Genomic DNA, 16,553 nt, shown 5'->3' with positions numbered 1-16,553 from the left:
TTCAAATGGACAGCATGGTTGACAAACCCACCCCAAGCCAGTCAGCAGGGTACCACTATTACCAGCCTCACCAGGAATACATTGGAATCGGTAAGAAATCTCCTTTAGAAACCAGAAGAAGATTGGAAAGTACAGTGGATTACAATAATCTTCTATGTCTTCCTTTGTTTCTTTCTTTTTTTAAAACAGAGTCTCATTCTGTCACCCAGTCTGGAGTGCAGTGGCACAATCACGGCTCACTACAACCTCTGCCTCCTGGACTCAAGTGATCTTCTTGCCTCAGCCTCCCGAGTAGCTAGTACTACAGACATGGGCCACCATGCCCAGGCTAATTTTTGTATTTTTTGTAGAGATGGGGTCTCAGTGTATTTGTCCAGGCTGGCCTCAAACTCCTGGGCTCATGCAATCCACCTGCCTCGACCTCCCAAAGTGCTGGGATCACAGGTGTGAACCATCACGCCCGGCCCTTCTAGGTCTTTCTATCTTCCTGCTCCACCATCCTTACTTAGCATGATGGTTTTTTCATTCATTTATGTAACTTAATAGATGCAAGACATATGCCACAGATCTGGACAGAATAAATGTTTTCAAGGCAGAAAGAAAGGGGGGGGGGGGGTAGTCCCAGCCTTAGCTGTCCTTTTTATGAAGAAAGCAAAAACGTTTCCAGAAACACCTCAAAAAGACTTCCCCTTAAATATCACTGGCCAGCACCGGGTCACACTGCTACCCCTTGTGGCAAGTGAAGCTAGAAATTCTAGTTTTGACAAAGTGAAATAGAATTTCGTGACTAGTTTGGACCAAAACTGATTGTCCCACCCCTCCATCGACCTCTCCTGGGGGCTAATTACACTTGCTCTGAGCCCCCAGAACACGCTGGGCCTCTCTGATCCTAACGGCGTATGAATTGTACAGCAGTTGCTCATTCTTTGCAGCCCCCACCCCTTGCTAGGATTTCTTTTTTTTTTTTTTTTTTTTTTGAGACGGGGTCTCGCTCTGTCCCCCAAGCTGGAGTGCAGTGGCCCGATCTCGGCTCACTGCAAGCTCTGCCTCCCGGGTTCACGCCATTCTCCTGCCTCAGCCTCCTGAGTAGCTGGGACTACAGGCGCCCGCCACCGCACCCGGGTTTTTGTTTTTTTGTTTTTTTTTTTTTGTATTTTTTAATAGAGACGGGGTTTCACCGTGGGCTCGTTCTCCTGACCTTGTGATCTGCCCACCTCGGCCTCCCAAAGTGCTGGGATTACAGGCGTGAGCCACCGCACCTGGCTCTTGCTAGGATTTCTAAAGAGGTGCCCACATCCTTGTATCCCCAGCACTTAGCAGTGCCTAGCTTCGTTCCACCAGTTTCTTTGAGTGACTGCCACGCGCGAGGCCCTGTGCAAATAAGCAGGCGATTGGTGAACATTTCCTGGATGGATGGATGGACAGATGGGTGGATAGATGGATGGATATCATCATTGTGCAGTGATTCCCATCAGGGTAGCCTGAGTCTCCCCGCCCCCTCCCCTCATCCCTCTCACTCCAGGCTGTCATTTCACTTTCCTAAAAGCCTTCCCTTTGCCCATGATGCCAATGACTAGCTGTCCTGAAGCAATAGCTAGTACTTTCCCTTCCTGCCACCTAGCATCCAGCCGAACCTTGAATCAATACCAGTAAAATGGGTGTGAACGGAAGGAGGCTGCTCATTATTTGCCATTATTTACCTCTGAGTCTGTGCATTCCCATTCCTTCCCATATTAATTCTCTCCCCCCGCAGCTCCCCCTCCCCTTCTCTATCCTTGGGAACTGGTTCAACCAGAGTACAACCAGCTCATCTGCATCTGGCCCTAAAGAACCTGCGGGAGCCAGTGGCAGAGGAAGAGAGAAGGCTGCATAGGAGCTGCAGCGCGGTGCAGCGAGCACACACCCCGGCCCGCGCCGCCCCGGGCTCGCCCATGAGGCCTCTGCCGAGCGGGAGGAGGAAGACCCGAGGCATCTCCCTAGGACTCTTCGCCCTCTGCCTGGCCGCAGCCTGCTGTCTGCAGAGTAAGCTCTGGGGGATGCCCCGGGTGCTGGGGGAGCGGTGATGGGTAGGGGAGTGCGTGCGGGTCCCGGGGTCTAGCAGCGACCCCCCTGGCCCTTGCCCACCTTGTCCGGCTGAGGGCACGCGGTGAGCTCGGGCTGGCAGGCACCGCGCTGCTTCCTCATGGGGCTGGGCGCGGCCTGGAGACCCGGCGCCCGACCGTGGCGGGAGGGGCCGGGCAAAGCAGAGGCTACAGACCGCGGCGCCCCGGCCCACTTCGGGGCGCCAGCCCCACCCGGTGAGCCCGGCCTGCAGTTATCAGAGCTGGAAGGTGGCCCAGAGATAACCGGCTCCCAACCCTATGGCCGCCGCCTCTGCAACATTTTTTTCTTTTTCCTGGAATAACCAGATTGCAGTCCGTGTGCCGCCCCCTACTGTGGGGACCCACCATGGCCTTCCCAGGTCATCTCCCGGGAGAATAATCAGGCCTCCCTGATCAGTCAGACGAACCCACAGCAGCCTGCTCCCGTGAGAAAAAAGGTTCTGGGGCTTGGGTTGGGCGTTGTGGCCTGAAGTCCCCAGGCTGGAGGTGGTCCTCTCCACCAGCGCACTGAGCAGATTCGCTTTGGATGGCCGGGACCTGGAATCCCCAGCCTGGTGAGCCTGGATGTGAAGCATAGTCCCACAGGCTCTCTTGGACACAAATAACAGATCCTAGCACAGTTTTACTTTCTCATTTAATCATTACCATTCGCATGCCCATCTTACAGATGGACCAACTGAAGTTTAGAGAATGACAGAGCAGGGCCGCTGGAGGTGAGAGGCCTCCTAGTAAGAGCCAGCATTTATTAAGCATTTATGCATTTACCATCCCTCAGACTTTACAAGACCCGTCTCATTTAGTCCTTAGGGCAACCCTAATAAACTACTCTTATTCCTGTTTCACAAGTGAGGAAACTGAGGCACAAAAATGTTATCAGCCGATCGTGGTGGCTCACGCCTGTATTCCCAGCATTTTGGGAGGCCGAGGCCGGCAGATTCCTTGAGTCCAGGAGTTCAAGACCAGCCTGGGCAACATGGCAAAACTGTCTGTAGTAAAAATATGAAAATATTAGCTGGGTGTGGTGGCCTCTGCCTGTAGGACCAGCTACTGGGGTTGGGGGACAGGGGAGCTGAGGTGGGAGGATCACGTGAGCCCAGAAGATTGAGGCTTCGGTGAGCCCTGATTGTGCCGCTGCACTCTAGCCTGGGTAACAGAATGAGACCTTCTCCAAAACTAAAGAAAAAGAAAAGAAGAGAGAGAAAGAGAAAGAAAGAAATGTTATGTCACTTATACAAGGTGACTGAACGATCTAACACTTTTGACCTTTACACCCCTCTGGCTAGAGCCCAGCTTTGGAGGTTGCAAATCTCAGAAACCCAGTAAGACAGAGGCGTGTTCCTCTGGCAGCTGTGGATCAAGAAATAGTTAGTTGTTAGTCTCGAGCAGGTGGATGGGTGTGTTCGTCATTGCAGTGGCTTTTTCTATTATTTCTCAAACCTTTAGCACTTGTTTCCAATCACCATACTTACACATCTGTTCAGATACCCATCATGCTCAGGGACCAGCCATTCGTAATAGTGTATAATTCATTCATTCACTCACTCATTGACTGCACCCTCTCCCTGCAAGAAGCAGGCCACAGTAGGTACCTAGGATATGGTGGTTCACAGTTTTGTTCTCAGGAAGCTCAGGTGTCATGGGGAAGACAGACAAGCGAACAAGAGGGGCAGCCTTGCAATGGCAAGCCTTGAGAGGCAAGAGGTGCCATGTTCTGTGATCCCTAGTGTCTCAAAATCCAGACTTGAGCAAACTTCCCCAGAACAGCCCCACCTACTCATACCTGCCAGATGGGTAGGAGCAGTTGGGGAGACAGGACAAAGGGAATACAGGGCGTCCCAGACAAAACAGCACATGCAAAACCTGGAGGCCAGGTAAAAGTTTGCAGTTTTCCATTGAGACCTGTCTCATGCACAGCAGTAAGCTCCAGGAGGGCAAGCCCTCTGTTTCAACTCGGGGTCCCTAGCACTTGCCCAGTGCTAGCCAGGGCCTGCCCCTTTAAAAGATGTTAAATGAATGTGTGCCTGCCTGAATGAAGCGTGTGCTTTGGAACCAGCCATAATGATGAAGAGTAGGCCTCCTCCTTCCTACCAGTTCCCTGCATTCTCTACCTCTTCTGCCTGTGTCAAAAGCTTCATCCAGAACCCCTGATATTCACCATTTACCCTGAAGTCTGAGTTAAAGCATGCCAAACACCCTGCTTTTGAAACATTTCCCCTACAAATGTATGGGTCCTCCCGAGATTCATATATTCAAGCCCTAACCTCCAATGTGATGGTATTTGGAGGAGGGGATTTAGGAAGGTGATTTGGTTTAGATGAGGTCATGAGGTGGGACCCCATAATGGGATTAGTGTCTTTATAAGAAGAGGAAGAGAGACCAGAGCTCTCCCTCCCAGCTGTGTGAGGACACAGAGAAAATGGATATTAGCAAGCCAGGAAGAAGGCCCTCACCAAAAACTGGCACCTTGATCTTGAGTTTCCCAGCCTCTCCAGAGCTGTGAGAAATAACTGTGATTTAAGCCACATCAGTCTATGGTCATCTGTTACAGCAGCCCAAGCCGACTAGGACAAGCACTTATGGGCTTGGAAAGCTGGCAGGCCTCCCCACCAGGCAAGCATCTTTCTAGAACATTTGTTCATGTCCTTTCCCAGTACATTAGCCATCAGGCTCACGAGTACCCACCCAGTGCTCCCTCTCATTTGGAGGCACTGGATCTGAGACCACAGTAGGATAGTTTAGTTAATGGCCTGGGCCAGAATCAGCTTGCTTTGTTCCAATCCCAATTTCGAAGTAACAGTCAGCTCCCCCAACACACACACATACACACAGTGGGGACAGTCCTCAGGAAAATAGAGGAACAGGGCTAGGGCTGAATCCAAAGCTGAGGAGGGAGTGGACAGACCCAGGGATGCCACAGCCAGAATGGAGCCGTGGGTTCTGGGCTTAGTGAAAGGTTGAGGTGGGTGGGATAAGGAGGGAGCCAGTATAGGAGGAATCCCCTCGAGGCCCTTCATGAGATTCTGGGTCCATCACTCCATAAGTCCTCAGCAGCTGCCCAGTGCTGTCATCCATGTGGCAAATATCTTAGAAGCACCTACTATGCTGCTGTGGGCCGTGTGCTGATCCCTGATCAAACAGACAAATGGTCTCACTCTGCACTGTCCTTTCAGATTTATAAAAAATATTTTTGCATACATACAAATGTACCGACTGGAAAAAAAAAAGTGAGTTTCCAATGTACTTTAAAAAAAAATGCAATCATGGGGCCGGGCGCTGTGGTCATGCCTGTAATCCCAGCAATTTGGGAGGCCGAGCCGGGCAGATCACAAGGTCAAGAGATCGAGACCATCCTGGCCAACACGGTGCAACCCCATCTCTACTAAAAATACAAAAATTAGCCAGGCGTGGTGGCAGGCGCCTGTAGACTCAGCTACTCGGGAGGCTGAGGCAGGAGAATCACTTGAACGAGGAAGCAGAGGTTGCAGTGAGCCGAGATCATGCCACTACACTCCAGCCTGGCAACATAGTGAGACTCCATCTCAAAAAAAAAATGCAATCATTCTGTACTGTTTACTCAGCAACTTAGTTTCTACACCAATTTTTTTAGCTCTATCCATGCTGATAAAGGAAGTGCATTCCTTTCAACTTCTCTACATATGTCATCATATAAATATGCTGCTTTTTACTTAGCCAGGCCCCACTGATGGACAATTAAGCTTTCAGCTTTTAGCCCTCACTCAGGGGAGAGAGACTCCTCATACAGGGTGATGTGTGCAGTGCTAGTGATGGCGCACATCGTATGGAAGAGGTGCCAGTTCCCTGGCTGACGGGCACCCCTGCACACACACCTCCTCCCCACCTCAGAAAATGCCTGAAAGACAAAATTGAAGCTGTTGGGGGGATAGAGTCAACCGGAAAGTCACACAAATGTCTTACTTCCTGATCTCCAAGAGCCTTCCTGAGTATACTCCCTACTGGTCTGGAGCAGGGCAAGGGCCAGGAGACTCTCCTCTCCATTATCCCTAGGACCTAAGGACAGCTATATCCCTTATCTGATGTAAGACTTTTTTTTGGGGGGGGGGGGGGGAAACAAAAAACTTTTACTATATCTAAAGTCAGGATTCATGTTATAAATCAATAGCTTTGGAGCTGGGCACAGTGGCACACACCTGCAGTCCCAGCTATGTGGGAGGCTGAGGTGGGAGGATCACTTGAGCTCAGGAGTTTGAGACCAGCCTGGGCAATATAGTGAGACCGTGTGTCTAAAACTCACAAAAAGGCTTTACTCCAATTTTTGTCAGCCTGGATTGAAGTTGAGTTCTTCCAAAGAGAACGTGTGTTGCTTCTGCCAGTCATGGGAGGCCTCCTGCCTGGAGAGTCAGAAAACGCTTCACGGAGAAGGTGAGGTTGAGTCTTGAAAGATGAGTGTGTACAGCAGGACAGGGTGGAGAAGAGAATTGCAGGCATACAGCAGGTGCTCAAAAAATAGGTGCACAATACCTCTGGGACCTGGCAAGGGAAGAGGGAGTGGAAGCTGCCCTAAGATGCACCCATGGGAACTTAGCCACTGCCCCACTCAGAGACCCCACTGACGCTGGAGCCCCATTGCTTGTGTACTCAAGGTGCTGGCTTCTCTGCACCTGGATTTTCCCTGCAAAATGGGCTTTGGGTTGGAAAGTAATTACTTATCCAGCAGGAATGAGAGTGGGAGGGACAGGGATTGACAAGTTTCAAGTTGGAAATAACTCGCCACTCCTGTAACTGGTTTGCTGTGCTGGGAAGGCACCCGTCATCCCTATAGGAAAAGGAAAAATGACACCCTGGACAGTAAAAGGAGCACAGGACACTCTTTGTCCATGCGTCCAACTGGTCAAGGGAGCATACTAGCCTTTCTGTCTGCTGAGGCACACCCTCGGGCAGCTCAGGCGCGTGCCATGCTGACCCCAGAGGAGCCCTGCTGCAGAGAATCCTCAGCTGACAGTGCCCATGCCAATCCCAGTGCTGTGTGTAAGCCCCGTATGTGGGGTCACCTTTCTCTGAGTATATACGGACCTTGTAAGATGCCCACATCCTGCTATAGACCAATTAGATCAGTATCTCTGAGGGCAGGACCCAGACACTGTTTTGTTTTGCTTTTAAGCTCCTCAGTGGTTCCAATGTGTGGCCAGAGAAGTACTGCACTAGACTAGACCATTCCCCCCCATTAGTCTGATCCTATGGAAACAGCTGGTTCAGCACATCTCCCGCCTGCTGTTCTCAGAACACCCAACATTGTGTCATAGAGTCTCACCTGTGTCTTCGTGGTTTTATCCTGGCAAACCTAAAAATACTTTCCCACCAGGCTGAGGGCAGGAGACAAGGCTGCCTTGCTGGGAAGTTTGGTTTGGCTCAATAAATGGTTCCTGAACACCCACTGTGCCTGGAACAGCTTGCCAAGAGCTGGGGTAGCAGCGGGGCCTTGCACTGAGGGATTGTAAGTCAAATCCTAAGCAGCTGATTCGCAGTCAGTTGCCCTGGGGGTACGGAGAAAGGCAGTTAGCTTGGTTTGGAATGGGAGGAGCTTCTTGAAGAGGAGGCCTTGATGACAAAGTAGGAGGTAGTCAGGTGAGGAGGGAGAGAGAGAAAGTTCTTAGCACTGGCGAATTGTGAGGACAACCACCTTCTCTTTGTGCACCAGTAGAAGGGGTGATCATTCTTTACTTTAATCAGGCTTTTCGACTCGTGTTAATTTCCTTGTATTCAGTCTAACTAGTTGTCTGATGGTTAAGGGAATGGAGCTTGGGAAGGTCTTGGAGCTTGGGAAGGCTTTGCATCTTGGGTGGAAGGTGCTGGAATAATTCCTCCAGTAGACCCCTACACTAGTGCCAGAGGAGGAGGGAGATGTGGGTCCTTGGCGGCACTAGGCACAGGTAAGGGGACTTAACATCAAGCTCCTCTGACAGTTTGCCCTTGTGTACTAATAAGAGATTCCCGCCCCAGGCTCACTCTGGGACTGGATCACAGTCTTTTTTAAAAGCCAATGCCTCAAAGCAGAACATCAGAGCTCCTCTCTCCTCTCCCCATCCACCAAGCCTTCCATGCACTTCGGGATGGGATTTCAGGGGTTCTTGAACCAGAACTTGCTCCTTTATGTCAGGTCAATTCAATTCGACAGCCCGTGCTTGCATGAGTCACATCACATACTGCTGTATGCTGGTGATTCAGACATAAGCACAATGTGATACCTGCCACACCTTCTAGCAGGGGAGACGGGCAGTCAGTCATCTAACATGAGTGGAAGGCTGGTGTGAGCTGTGCTATGGGAGCCTAGTGGGGCCTGGCAGAGGAGATGACATTAAAGATGGGTTTGAAGAGTGAGCAGGAACCTGAGAATGGGAAAGCGGTGAGCTGAGCTGAGGTTGAGTGAATAAAGGCCCAGTGGGGGATGGTCCGTAGTTTGGTACAACTGGAATTGGGGGGTGAGGAGTCGTGGGAGATGGAAATGGAAAAGAAAGTTGGGACCAGATTACTGAGGTCTGTCAGAGCCAGGGAAGACAGCTAAATGTGTGGTTTAGAAAGATCACTGATAATAGCCTCCAACCAACTGAAGAGATGAAAAGCCAGTATCTCCTCAGTTTTGTATAACTTAATAAATTAACAATTACAAGATAATAACTGTGACTGCTTACCGAGCACTTCATGACAGGCACTGTAACAGCTGCTTTTGATTCATCTTCAGAGTTAGCCTGCAACGAGATGTCATTAGTCCTTATTTTATAGGTGCAGAAACTGAGGCTCAGAGAAGTTGAGGGACTTGCCTAAAGACATTCATTCATTCTGGTACATATGAGAAGCCCACAGTGCCAGGCACTGTGCTAGGCCCTGGGGATTCAATGGTCACCAAGACGGACCAACCCCTATGTTCACATAGCTGATGGCAGATCGAGGAGGATGAGCCATTCATCAGGAGGAATTACAACAGAGGGGGATAAGTGTGTTGCTGGAGAGAAACAGGGAACAATGGGAACACAGAAATGGGGCCGTTAACTTGGTGCTAAGGATTGGTGAAGGCTTCCTGGAGGAAATGATGTTTAAACAGAAATTTAAAGGATGAAGAGGAATTGGCCTATTAGTTTTTCTGGAGGAGAATTTACTGTAACCTGTGGTATCCAGTTATGCATGTGCCTGAATTTTTTTGTTTGTTTGTTTGTTTGTTTGTTTTTGAGACAGAGTGTCACTCTGTCACCCAGGCTGGAGTGCAGTGGTGTGATTTCGGCTCACTGCAACCTCCGCCTCCCAGGATCAAGTGATTCTCCTGCCTCAGCCTCCTGAGTAACTGAGATTACAGGTGTGCACCACCACACCCGGCTAATTTTTGTATTTTTTGTTTCGCCATGTTGGCCAGGCTGGTCTCGAACTCCTGACCTCAAGTGATACACCTGCCTCGGCCTCCCAAAGTGCTGGGATTACAAGCGTAAGCCACTGTCTCCAGCCCTGAATGATATTTTGATCACTCTATACCCCTCCTTCAAGTGCTGTCAGGCATCCTGTAAAGTCCCCCCAAAAGAATTGTTGGGAGATAACAACACCTCATTTCTTCCTTTATCTTCCTGTTCAACACACATTTACTGACCACACCTTCTAGTTCCCCAGGCTGGCCGCTGGCCCAGGCCTGACTCAGTCTTGACACCCAGCTTTGCAGAGGGCAAACCCAGCCAGGTCCCCAACCCCTTGCACACTGGTGCAGGGTGAGGCAGTCGCTGCTGTCATACCCTGCTTCCTTGGCATCTGATTAGAATCACAGCAGTGACTTTTACATACCCTGTGGTCTTTCAGAAAAGAGTCCAGCTTTCCAGCAAGGGTGGCTCTTGTTGGTGCCTGGAAAAGGTGTGGTAGGAAGATTCTAGAAGGAATTCCACAGGGAAGAATTTCAGGTTGCCCATTCTTGCCACACTTCAGAAGTGAATTGTGGATTTACAAATGCTTATTCCAGTTATATTATGTGATCTGGAGCAGAAGAACCAGCCTCCTCCTCCAACACTCCCGGTCTCAGATCTGCTTTAATCCCTGATCTAACTCCAGCTTCTGCTTATATACTCCCAAGGATGGGGAGCTCATTACCTCACCAAGAAAGCCTGTGCATCTTCAAAGAATTCTCATTAATAATAGCTACTATTTATTGAGCTACCACCAAGTGTTAGAGAGTGATAAGCTCTTTACATATACTGTATCATTTGAACTTTATTCTGCTGCAGGAGGTAGACACGGCACTATTATATCATCCTTATTTCCTAGGTACCATAACAGGCTGAAAGAAGGTAATTCATTTACCGCAGTTCACACAGTTGTTACTGGCACAGCTAAATTTTGAACACCAGTTAGTCTGACTCTAGAGTCCATGAATGTATCTGTTCTACACACTCTGCCTCAATTCTGTTCACCAGAACCTGTGTCCTTTCACTCTTGATCCATTGACCCTGGTTCCGGTAATGACTGCATGTCCCAAAACTTCCCTTCCCCAAGATAAGAAGTGCTGCATCACAGACTAGCCCCTGCCTGGCAGGAACGGTGTTAGCAGAGCAGTGTGAGAGGGGAGGAGGGCCTGGCCTGCTGGGACCCTGAGGGTATCCTTGGTGTCCTTTTCACTCTAAGGTCTTACAGAATCCTTTCAGCCAAAGTTCTAAAAGTACGGTTCCGGGACCACCAGCAGCGTCACCCTACTGAATGAGAAACTGGGGGCTGCGCCCTGCAATCTGGGTCTGTGATCACTTCCAGGTGGTTCTAATGGAGCTGAATGCTAGAACCACTGGGTTAGAGTTTTGAGGAGGGTGGAGGCAGCATCACCTAGGTGTTACCAGAAGGAAAGCCTTGAGTGAGTTGTCCAGGCCCTTGACGTTTTGAACTAAGAACTGGACAAAACACACCAAGTAACAAAGGAATGAAACACAGGAATGCAGCAGCAAAAGCAGGGATTTGTTACAGCAAGAAAGCACTCCGCAGGGTGGGGGCAGCCTGAGCCAGAGTTTACAGTGTTTTCTGGGTTTTAAATATTCCTTTTGAAGTCCTTATCGGTTACCCCTTATCTGGATGAAGGATTAGGTCCTTGGCTAATTAAAGGCTGAAGTGAATGGTGGCCTATGCAGATTAAAGAGATGGCCCATGCTTGGCCTGAGGCCAATCTAAGGCACTCTCCCTTTCCCTCTGAGACCTGAGGGAGGGGGAAGGGTGTAGAGAGAGTAGCCTTTGGGCCTGCGAAGGTGAGGTTTTTCCTTTTGGTTTAGCTTTAGGAAGTTTTCGTTAATTGGCCTTAGGTTGCCTGCCCCCCCACCCAGGTGTTTTCCCTTTTATTTAATTTAGGAAATTATCATGAATTGGCCTCAGATTCCCTGCCCCAGACCTTGGTGTTTTCTCTTGATTCAGCTTTAGGAAGTCAGCACGAATGGGCCCTAAGTTCCCTGACTGCAGAACCTATTCTTCTACGGAGAGGCACTTGTTAGAAGCGCACTTTTAGGACTCACCTCACCCTACTGAATGAGAAACTGGGGACCAGGCCCTGCAATCCGGTTCAGTGATCACCTCCAGGTGGTTCTAATGGAGCCAAACGCTGAGAACCACTGTGTTAGAGTTTTGAAGAGAGTGGAGGGAGCCAATGGAATGACTTTGCCTGCCTGTTCTTCCTCCTAAGCCCCCAAAGCATCACTAGAAATAGGACTAGCCAGATACAGTAAAATTTCAGTGATGCCAGAAATAGTCCACTTCCCCCAACTATCTTCCTGAAAGAGCTGTCCCTAGTGTCTCCAACATTGCTCTCTCTTTCACATAGTTCTTTGGCTTCAGGCTTTGTGCCCACTGTAAAGGAATTCTAATAAATGGTCTTCAGCTGCTAACACCTCAGTGTGGATTAGCTCAGTGGTTATCAATCTTATTTATTTATTTAATTTATTTATTTTTTTTGAGACGGAGTCTTGCTCTGTCGCCCAGGCTGGAGTGCAGTGGCCGGATCTCAGCTCACTGCAAGCTCCGCCTCCCGGCTTTACGCCATTCTCCTGTCTCAGCCTCCCGAGTAGCTGGGACTACAGGTGCCCACCACCTCGCCCGGCTAATTTTTTGTATTTTTTAGTATAGACGGGGTTTCACCGTGTTAGCCAGGATGGTCTCGATCTCCTGACCTCGTTATTCGCCCGTCTCGGCCTCCCAAAGTGCTGGGATTACAGGCTTGAGCCACTGCACCCGGCCCAGTGGTTATCAATCTTGATGCATGCTGGAAACACGTGGGAAGTTTTAAAAAATCACCGAAACCTTGGTTGCACCCTCGGATGCTGAGTTCATTGATCCAGGAGAGTGTTGTAAAACCTTCCCCAGATGATCTAATGCACAATCAAGTTTGATAACAACAGATTAGCTGATTCAGTCCTTTCCAATCAGAAAACTGGGGCCAATTATTTCTGGAAATAAAAGCCACAGAAGGGCATTTGCTAGGGCTACCATAACAAATGACCACAGCTGGGGTGACTTAAACAACAGAAATTCATTGTCTCCAAGTTCTAAAGGCTGGAGGTCTGGGATCAAAGTGTCAGCAGGGCTGGTTAGTTCTGAGGCCTGTAAGAGTGACTGTTCCATGTCGCTCCCTGGTTTCCGGTGGTTTGCTGGCAATCTGGCATTCCCTGGCTTGTAGATGCATCCTCTGATCTCTGCCTTCATCTTCATACGGCATTCTCTCCATGTGCATATATGTCTATATCCAAATGTCTCCTTTTTAGAAGGGTCATATTCAATTAGGGCTCACCATAATGACCTCATTTTAACTTGATTACCTCTGTAACAACCCTATCTCCAAATAAGGCCACATTCTGAGTTCTGGTTAGGACGCCAACATATCTTTTTGAGGATACACAATTCAAACCATAACAGGCAAAAGGGGCAGGAGCTTTGGGTAGAGCGCAGGTCTGGATGGAACCAAGCACTACCTAGATTCCATCCTTATCTGTAACCTGAAGCTCCCACCCATGCCCTACCAGCCTTTTCACACCACTGCCCCACTTCCTCAAGCTGGCACTGGTGGACTATGACAATATTCTTTTTAATGCACCTCACAGAGAGTGCTTACTGTGTGTCATACTCTGAGTTTTCACAACCATGCAAAGCAGGCGTTGCTATTCCCACTTGATGCAGGAAGAAACAGATTCAGGTAGGCCAAGTAACTTGTAAGGAACAGGAGACAGCCGAGGGAAAGTGTATTCAGAAGGAAGTAGGGGTATCTGCCAGGGACAGAGGTGCCAGGCCTCTCCCTAGACCTGGAACCAGGACCTCAGAAGCCATAACGGTCCACGGCAGCAGCTCCTGTCCGCAGCAGTCCCTGGGCCACGGGAGCCCAGTCTCTCCTGCTGCCCGGCAGCCTCTTGCCAGGACCAGCTTTCTCTGCTCCACTTACTGTGGCGTTGGGGAAGCAGCCCTTCTCTTGGGGCCACCATAGAGCCTAAAAGGCCCCTCATCCTAAGTTCACGCCCTTGAGACAGAGAATCTGATTGGCCCAGTTCAGATCAGGTATCAGCCTCGGGCCAATCACTGCAAGTGGGTTCGCAAGGCCCTTTCTGCAGGGTCTGGGATGTAAGAAGGCCTGGCGCCCCTGGTTGGGCAGCCGATTTCACTCATTAGGGACTCCGGAGTGGAGCTGGAGCATGGGCCCAAGAGCAGGTTGGTTCCCGACCCCATCCTTCCCCAAATGCTTCTTGAATGGAAAGGGACTGAATTCTCTTGGTCTGGAATCAGAGCTTGTGCCCCTGGAATTGCTCCTGGCTGTCTTTCTTACCTGTATAGTTTTGTTCGTTTGTTTGTTTTATTTTTTTGAGACAGGGTCTCGCTCTGTCACCCAGGCTGGAGTGCAATGGTGCGGTCTCAGCTCACTGTAGCCTTGACCTCCCAGGCTCAAGTTATCCTCCCCATCTCAGCCTCCCCAGTAGCTGGGAACACAGGGGCCCGTGCCACCACACCCGACTTTTTTTTTTTAAGAGATGGGGATTCACCATATTGGCAAGACTGGTCTTGAACTCCTGGGCTCAAGTGATCTGTCCACCTTGGCCTCCCAAAGTGCTGAGATTACAGGTGTGAGCCACTGTGCTCTGCCTTGTTTGGTTGGTTTTTTTTTTTTTCTCTCTCTCTACGATGGAGTCTGGCTCTGTCGCCCAGGCTGGAGTGCAGTGGCCCGACCTTGGCTCACTGCAACCTCCGACTCCTGGGTTCAAGCGATTCTCCTGCCTCAGCCTCCCGAGTGGCTAGGTCTTCAGGCGCCCCCACCACACCAGCCTGATTTTTGTATTTTTAGTAGAGACGGAGTTTCACCACATTGGCCAGGCTGGTCTTGAACTTCTGGTCTCAAGTGATCCACCCGCCTTGGCCTCCCAAAGTGCTGGGATCACAGGTGTGAGCCACCATGCCCAGCTTTGTTTTTTAAATTGAATCATTGACAGAAAAGCCACCAAGTGGCTCAGAAAGGGGAAGGAGTTTGTGCAGAGTCGCCCAGCTATAGCATGTGCAGCCCAGACAGAACCTGGGTCTTTCGGCTCCACAGTATGTACTCTCCCTGGTAGGGATTGGGAGGGGTCTTTTCTGGCTTTCCCTGCACACCCACCCCCCCACCCCCCTGCATCTTGCCCTCCTCTGCCACCCTCTGCACCCGCCGGCGGATCCCTCGGCCCCCGTTGCTCTGAATCAGTTGTGTCACGCAGTCGGCTGAGTTTCCCTCTTAAGAGTCAAAGAAGCAGATTGCCTGTTTTATTTTAAAAATTCCTTTTTTTGATGGGTGTGTTTGCAACAGCCTGAGGCACACTATGAATGATCTTCTGATTAGTCCTGAGATTCTTCTTGGTGTGGCTGGCATATAGCCCCAGTATACCCATGACTACCGTTTATTGTTTATTTGTGGGGTAAGTGCACTGTGCTAGGCATTCAGCATATTGCATTCACTTTCATTCTTTCTAACATATCTGATCTGTGAGATGTCTATGTCCATCCTCATTTTACACATGAGGAACAGAGTCAGTGACTTTGAGCTAATTTGGCCAACGTCATGATATTAACAAAGAGCAGATTGATATTGGAACCCACTTCTGCTTGACTGATTTCCTCTGAAGCCCTTGCTTCCCTGGTGCATCTCCAGGGATTCCTTCCCTATGTGGCCCCATTTGCCAGGAATTCAGAAACTGGACTCTGCGTGCTTGAGGGCATATGTAGAAGCATCGGTGCACGCACATGCATGTGTGTGATACAGGGAAGTTTAGATAGAAGGATCAAAAATATATTTCAGGCCAGGCAAGGTGGCTCACACCTGTAATCACAGCACTTTGGGAGGCCAAGGTGGGCAGATCACTCAAGGTCAGGAGTTCAAGACCAGCCTGGCCAACATGGTGAAACCCCATCTCCACTAAAAATACAAAAATTAGCCAGGCATGGTGGCACACACCTGTAATCCCAGCTACTCAGGAGGCTGAGGCAGGAGAATCGCTTGAACCCGGGAGGCAGAGGTTGCAGTGAGCTGAGATCATGCCACTGCACTCCAGCCTGGGTGACAGAGCAAGACTCCATCTCAAAATATGTGTGTGTGTGTGTCTGTGTCTGTGTCTGTGTGTGTGTGTATTTTATTTTTATTTTTATTTTTTCAGACAAAAAGAAGGAGGCAAATTGGGTCCCAAGGGTCACACAGAACTAGCTGTGGAGTCCAAAGTTCTGATCCTGTGCTCAGCTTGGCATAGTACTGGATTCTGTACCCCACACCTCCAGATCACATGTACAACCCTATAAGGGGAGTCACTGCACAGAAATTCCCATCCATGTTCCAGGCACCCTGTAGAGTTCCGGGGCTGCAACAGGGAACCAAATAGGCAACTCCTGCCCTCACAAAACTTACAGTCTAAAGGGAGAACAGATGTCAAATACCCACACAAGTGTATACTTACAAACTGTGATAAGTGCTATGAAAAGTGCTATGAAAACACACAAGAAGAGACCTGACCTAGCCTGGAGTTTGAGGCTTCCCAAAAGAGGTGATGACTGAGATCTGAAGGATGAATAAAGGTTAACAGGCAAACAAGGGAGGGAGCAGGCAGGGGGAGTAGCCTATGCTAAGTCCCTGCGGTGAGTGAGAACAAGATGAACCCAAGGGGCTGAAGAAAGGGCAGTGTGCCTGGAGCTCAGGGTATGAGGGCGTGCTGAGGATGCTGAGGCCTAAGTGATGGGCAGGAGCCAAATGACACCTGGCCAGTCAAGCCTTTGAAGAGGTTTGACTTCATTCCTAGAGCAACGGAGAGCCAGATAAGGGTTTTAAACAGGAGGGTGACGAAATACAATGAAGTTTTGAAAATATCACTCAGGATGCTGTGTAGACAGTAAGTTAGTGGGGATTAAGCAGGCATAGTGAGGCACATTGAGAGACCATTGTCACCATTTGTGAGTTGGTGGCTTGAACTACGGTGATGG

General features: G+C 49.8%; 1 protein-coding gene across 1 annotated transcript in view; it reads left to right on the top strand.

Annotated features, from left to right (window-relative positions):
- Positions 1 to 1,506: 1,506 nt before the first annotated feature.
- The window catches only part of VSTM5 (V-set and transmembrane domain containing 5), a 34,285-nt gene continuing 19,238 nt past the window's right edge, over positions 1,507 to 16,553 (top strand). The window contains exon 1 of the mRNA XM_015115480.3: positions 1,507 to 2,022. Within this exon, the coding sequence (XP_014970966.3) occupies positions 1,932 to 2,022 (91 nt within the window). The 5' untranslated portion in view covers positions 1,507 to 1,931. The remainder of the gene's footprint in view (positions 2,023 to 16,553) is intronic.

This window comes from Macaca mulatta, chromosome 14 (assembly GCF_049350105.2).
Source record: "Macaca mulatta isolate MMU2019108-1 chromosome 14, T2T-MMU8v2.0, whole genome shotgun sequence".
Lineage (NCBI taxonomy): Eukaryota > Metazoa > Chordata > Mammalia > Primates > Cercopithecidae > Macaca > Macaca mulatta.
The sequence above is the reverse complement of the archived record's forward strand: the minus strand, read 5'-3'. Positions and strand labels throughout refer to the sequence as shown.